Below are 6,616 nucleotides of genomic sequence, written 5' to 3'. Positions count from 1 at the left end.
CAGAAAAATCTGAAAAGCTGATTTGACGCTGATGGCCCTCTACTTAAGGGCGCCCAACGCCAGTAGATTAGGTGGGAGGACTTATGGCCGAGTCGCACTTAGCGCCCTCCGAAGTGGTGCTCAGCGTTGGCGATGCAGATTTCATGTTTTGGGCTTTTTGGGTCCAGCTCACTTAAGCCCAACTAAACCCCCTAACCCTAAAACACTCGCCCAAGTCTCTCATTCTCACACACACTCATTTTAGATGCCCAAACCTTATGCCCTAAGCTCTCTCTCACTTTCCTTCATCCTCTCCATAAACACAAATCCCTTAATTCACTCAAACTCACTTTCATTCATCAAAATTGGGGTTGGTTTCGAGCTAGTACTGCTACTACCCATTAAAGCCCTAAGCTTTTCAACTCTAGTTGCATCCTTCAAGACTTCTATTCTCCATTCAAGTAGGCATTTTCATTTGAGTTTTTAAAGCTTGTTGTTTTGGTGATGTTTGGTAATATGTGTTAAATGATGTTGCTATTAATGTTTGAACTCCGTTTGATGGACCTTTGATTGTTAATTTTCGTGTGAATCGTCTACAATGAGCAATAAGCTAGCGATAACACCATTTGTGTTTACTAATACAACGTTGAGGGCGCTCTGAGGGGCGTTCAACACCGGCGAGACGAACCATGCTCTGAATTTGGGTTGATTTTTGGCTTAGACTGTGTGCGAGTGGCGCTGAAGGCCCTATGTGAGGGGTGCCCAACACCGAAAGATGAGTTCTTTGCATATCTGATTTGTGCTTTAAGTTTTGGATGCCTATGCTTGATGTCCTCTGTTATTATGTTCACATACACCTGAATGAGAGAGATCTAGAGACTGTATAGGTATGAGACTATACAGTTGAAGGATAGCTTAAAGGAATTGATTTGGCTACTCATATCAACAAATGCATTTGCTTTTCGGTAGCTTAACCTATAAGAACTCCATGGTTAAGCATGCTTAGCCTGGAGTAATTTAGGATGGGTGACCTTCTGGGAAGTTTTCTCGGAAAGTGTGCGAGTAAGGACAAAGCACACTAGAAAGCCTTGTGTTGATGTGTGGGGGTAGTCAACAGTCCCTGTAAGTTGTCGGGGTGTTACAAGTCTGATACCTCTCATGGCTCCACAGTTTGAGAGGGAATTGAGCAAGAGACAATGGGAGTAGTTGGCCTCTTACCCTGCACACGATTAACACTTTCTTGGCTACTGAATGGCCAAACGACTCTAGCTAGTGTCAATTCACTTCTTTGCTAGAGGAAGACGTTGACTTTGCTAAAGTGGAGCAAACACTGTGTGTTCAAGGGGGCACTTTTAGAGAAATAGGCAGGATGTGCCTACTCACATCAGGAGGTCATTCCTCACGCCCTTAGCCAAATATTGGATGACATTTAATCATGCCAACATCTAGCCTTGTTCTCATGTGTCGGACATTACCATACACAGGGTCATCTTTGTTTATTGTGTCTTGAGAGGGTTGAATATTAATGTGGGCCAGGTAATTGCAAATGAAATTAAACAATGTGCCCACGCCTCAAGCAACAAGTCTCTTTTAGGACACCCTTCTTTGATTATGCATCTCTGTGAGCTGGCATAGGTGAATACATTTGTTCCTCCATTTGAGAGACCAAGGAAGGAGATAGATGCTTCTTATTATACCCAATACTACATGTTGGATGAAGAGTGATTGCCTGTTCCACCACCGCAGCCTCCCAAGGTCCATAAGAGACCTCAACCTACCCAGTTAGATCAGCTCAAGCTGATCATTTTCATATGGGATATATGTGCATGGCTTTAGTGGATGTTAAGTTTGAGGCATTATATAGAGGTCAGCAGACATTATTGAGGAGCATGACTTATGCCTTCCCTGAGCGTCAATTTATGTTTTGCTTGAGGACAAGAAAAGTTTCAAGTTTGGGATTGTGATAACGGTGGATTTTACCGCTATCTAGGATGCAATTTTGATACTAAATAAACTCTTTTTGACTTTGAAACTTGCTTAAACTCTTTTTTAGTTGAATTGTGTGAATAAGTAAATTGAGGTTATACTTAGTGATTTTTATCACTAATTCCCTTAATTTTGTAGGTTATTGGTATGTTTTGGAAGAGGAGTAAAGTATCAAGGAGTTAGAACCCAGGAAGGATAACAAAAGCACCAGAATAGAAGGCTACAGAAGGCTGAAGGGCACCTGGTTGCCCTTTTCTGGGCCCTGGGCGTTGGTTGTCATGCAACCACACTTGGTTGCCCTTTTCAAAGGCCCTCAACGTTGGTGGTCGAGCATGGATGCTTGTTTTCCATCTTTTGGGGCACTCAGCAATGGAGGTCACACAACCATGCCTGGTTGCCCCTCTCTATGGTGCTGAGTGCCAGTCAGATGCACCGCAAGATGCCTGGTTGCCCTCAGCCAGGGTGCTGAGCGTCACTCTTTGCGCAAGCTCGCCTGATTGCCCCTATTTAGGGTGCTCAGTGTTGGCGACGTGGGCCTATGTGATATTTTGGATCTATTTAAAGGCTTTGATGCATTGAGGTGGATATTTTATGACGGCTGAAGCACAAAAACCCTATTTTCGACCCTTTAGAGGCAGATTGGGCATGCAGGAGCGTTCGTTTTCTCTTTCTAGGGCTTCCATCTTATTTTCATTCTTCCATTGTAAGCCTAGGTTCTCCATGACAATGGAGAACTAAACTCATTTGTTGTTGGGGAAGGCGTAACCTCTGAACTTCATGGATTTGAATATGATTTGAATATTTTATGCTTCTTTCATTGAATGATAGTGATTTTCTCTTATTCGTAATGCTAGTTATGTTTTGTCCATTCATAGCTTGATGATTAGATTTCTTTGTTATTGGAAAATACCTAGAATCCATGATCTGGAGGATTTCACCTAAAGGGAATATTATCTAGGGATAGAAATAGGACGTTTGGTTGTCTTAAGCTTCTTCTGAATGCGGAATTGATTATTAGGGTTTCAAGGGATTGTTATCTATTAATCAAGACTAGCCTTTTTATGCCAAGGGATTGGGTTCTAAGTAACTTACAAAGTAACATTAACATTCTAATGAAGAAGACGAATTCTAATATGCATGAAAATAAAGTAGGTGAAATCTAACCCCAACAACATCTTCATCTCATATCATTAACATCATTCATTCATTCTTGTTTTAGCCTTAATTGATCAATTTTGCATTAAGTTTTATGTTTACTTTTATTGCATTTTAATTTTAATCAATGGAATCGTTCTTTAGTCTCAATTAGTTAAGGTATTATACGAATTTTTAATGACACGAGTCTTTTAGGAAACGATACTTGGTCTAACCATTTTATATTACTTGATACGATTCAATACACTTGTCGAACCTATCACCATCCAAGGGTTTAAACCTTAATAATAATTAAGAATTTTCCTTATAATTTTAGAAATAATGAAAAAAATTCCGTTTTTTTTTTTAAATTAATAAAGAATTTTCCTTTTAATACTAATTCAACAGATGACACTAACACTAACTTGACACTTGACACTAACTCACTCACTTAATATGTGTCAGTGACATTGTCACATGACATAATGTTAAGTTGACACGTAAAAACCTGTTTTTAAATTAAGAAGAATTTTAAATAAAAATAAATAAATACTACATAGTGACACATGATGCACACACGATTATTTTTTTATTAAAAAATTAGACTTCGTAATGAAAAAGGTTCAAATTGAACACAAATTACCAAATTAGAAATCCAATTAAACATTAAAAAAATATGAATTCCATATTGAAAAAAGTCGAAAAAAATATAAACCAAAATTGAATTTAAAAGTACAATTTATATAATATTCTAAAGTCAATTTTTATTACCTCTTTCAAATCTCAACCTTTAAAACCTTCTTTATCCTTTGATTTTTCATCATTTTTATTAAAATTATTCTCCTAAACTTTTTCTCTTACCAGAATTTATAAATCTAATAACTGAGAAAAACACAATATTTTATTATCACTTATTAATATATAATAATATCCATAATATCTAACCATATATAAAAACATCTCATAATTTTTAATTATATTTATTATATAAAAATATTTTAGAATATCACATAATATATATATATATATATATATATATCATAATATCCAATAATATTTAATAGTTTTAGTTGAATAATTATTTATCAAATTTTATTTTTAAATATTTTTAAATAAAATAATTCTTCTAAACTAAATAATTAACGGGCCAATAAATTTTTTAAATTGAATAATTATTTAATTCTTTTATCTTATAAGAAATGTTTAAATTAAATATTTTTATTTAAATTATATAACTAATTAATCATTTTATGTTTTCCTTAAAAATTTATTTAATGTCATTTAATTATTTTTTAGTTATTTTAATTTTTTAGAATAATAAATCTCTTATCATAATAAAATAAATATTTTAAATTAAATAATTAATAAATCGTTTTAAATACGTATATTTTAATTATTATAATTTTTTAGTCGTACAAACAAAATTTAAAGAAATTATAATTTTACAAAATAAAAGTAAAAAAAAAGTTCTCTTTATAAGTTCAACATATTGTAAATAAAATATCCAATTTTCACTTAAAACCCATTACTTTTTATAAATAAATCTTTACATAATTCAAACTTTCATTTATTTTTATATATTTTCTCAAAATATGATTTTTAAAAAGTTAGTCATAAAGTTAAAATAAAAAAGAACTAAATTATCACAACATTATTTCTGAAAATATTTTCTAATTTATTTCATTAAAATTATTGATTAATCAGTTAAAAATTTAAATATGTCTATATTTAAACACTTTTTTATGTTAGCTTTTGTATTCTTTAGTATAAAGATATATCCACACACTTTTTTTAAGGCAACTTTTAATCTTTTTATTATATATAAATAAGTAATGTATCGTGTTTTCTCCTAATGATAAAAGATAGGAAGCCGAGATTTTGACACTCTCATTTTGACACAACTTTAACAACGCCACGTGTCAGCTTCCTATTGGGCGAATTTTTTTTTTAAAAAAAAACAACATTTTGACGTCATGCAATTGGATCAGATTTGAATAATTTATTTCCATCTTTGCCCTTGACCATATTTCTTCGTTGCTTCATCAAAAACCACCAATTCCTCCGATACGATATTTCTCTTGGGTAACGATGGGAAATCGTTTTGGGGTTGTTTTTTCGCCATTTGAGTGTCGTTGGTCGTTGGGGTTGCAGTGGAGGCCTTCGTTATCGGTGTGGGTGTGGCGTTCATTGGCTGTCGTCATTGTTGGTGTGTTGGGCTTGCGAAATGACGACTTCTTCGACAAGGGTAAGGGCATTGTTTAAAAAGTCGCTGTTTATGGTGGGGTGTATGGATTTGGGGTTTTGTATGTGTTTTATGATTTAGGGTTTTTAAGTTTGGGTTTTTTGCAATGTGTGTGCAGTTGACGGTTCGTCACTCAGTTTCGACAAAGTTCATCTCTAGTTTGAACAAACGTTTGAGTAAGGAGCAGCGTTCATTGATTGTCGGGNCTCCGTTTGGGTGGTTTTTAGATTTGACTGGTAATGTTAAAGTTGGTAGGAAAATGTTGAGTGAGTTAGTGTTTAAATGGGTGGATTCAAGCAGTGGTTTCTTAATTGCAGACAAAGTTGTGCCTATGAATGAGAAAGATTTTTCTTTAGGTTTGGGTTTGAGTTTAGATGGGAAACTAGTGTGGTAAGTTGTTTGAGTGTTCATTGTTATCATTAATAAATGTCTTCTTAGTATGGTTTTAATTGTTCAATTTCAGGTTAATGTTGATGTTGATGTTCATGTTGATGCTGATGTTGGTACAAGGAAGGATGAGAAAGACTTCAAGGATCAAGCAAGAGGAAAAAATAAAGATGAAAAGGCATCAAGAAAGAAGGAACTTAAGAAAAATAGCAGAGAGCGGTTTATGGAAAGTTTACACGAGCAACAAAGTCTTGTTGCAGAACTTAAAAGGAGGGTTCTTGTGTTGGAGGAAGAGGTCGCATTCGAGAAACGTAGACGAAGAAGAGCACAGGATGGTGGAGACAATGTGCCACATGACGAACCGTCCATATCCCCTAGAGGCATGTCCCTGGGAGGCATCAGTCCGGGCGGGATCCCGTTGGGAGGCCAATCCCAACAAGGCATGTCCAGTGGTCGTCCTGCAATGAAGACATTTGTGAGGATGGGGTCACGAAGGCGTTACAAGAGTAAAGCGCTTAGGACTCCTTATGTAGGATTGCTTAGGAAAAAGTTAGAGTGAGATTTGTAAATATTTTTGAAGATATTGTAATATGCAGATTGTGTAGCATGAACAATTATTTTGTAATCTGGATTGTCTTTTCTTCAATGTTGTAAACATGGAAGTTGCCTTTATTAAGATATTTGCATTTTAAATGGGATTTGTGGTTGTGTTTGAATTATTAATGAATGAATATTGTCATCAAATGTAGCATTACTGGATTTCAATGATGAATGAAGCAAAGCTTTGTTAAATATCACTGAGTTGTGGATTTTGAGCACAAGAATATAGTGGAGTCCCAAAGGAAATTGATTCTGCAGAAACAGCTGCTGTAATCGATTACAATGCAG

The 6,616-nt window shown here is 34.9% G+C and overlaps 1 protein-coding gene across 1 annotated transcript; it reads left to right on the top strand.

The window, feature by feature from the left end:
* Positions 1–5,224: 5,224 nt before the first annotated feature.
* LOC111241140 lies at positions 5,225–6,421 on the top strand. The gene is made up of 2 exons (XM_022777968.1): positions 5,225–5,344; positions 5,805–6,421. Exons 1-2 carry the CDS (start codon positions 5,324–5,326, stop codon positions 6,285–6,287), a joined length of 504 nt encoding a protein of 167 aa, XP_022633689.1. The 5' UTR covers positions 5,225–5,323; the 3' UTR covers positions 6,288–6,421.
* The last annotated feature ends 195 nt before the right edge of the window (positions 6,422–6,616 follow it).

The sequence above is a fragment of the Vigna radiata genome, unplaced genomic scaffold (assembly GCF_000741045.1).
Source record: "Vigna radiata var. radiata cultivar VC1973A unplaced genomic scaffold, Vradiata_ver6 scaffold_251, whole genome shotgun sequence".
Taxonomy (NCBI): Eukaryota; Viridiplantae; Streptophyta; class Magnoliopsida; order Fabales; family Fabaceae; genus Vigna; species Vigna radiata.
Note: the sequence above shows the minus strand (reverse complement) of the source record. Positions and strands in the feature narration are given on the sequence as shown.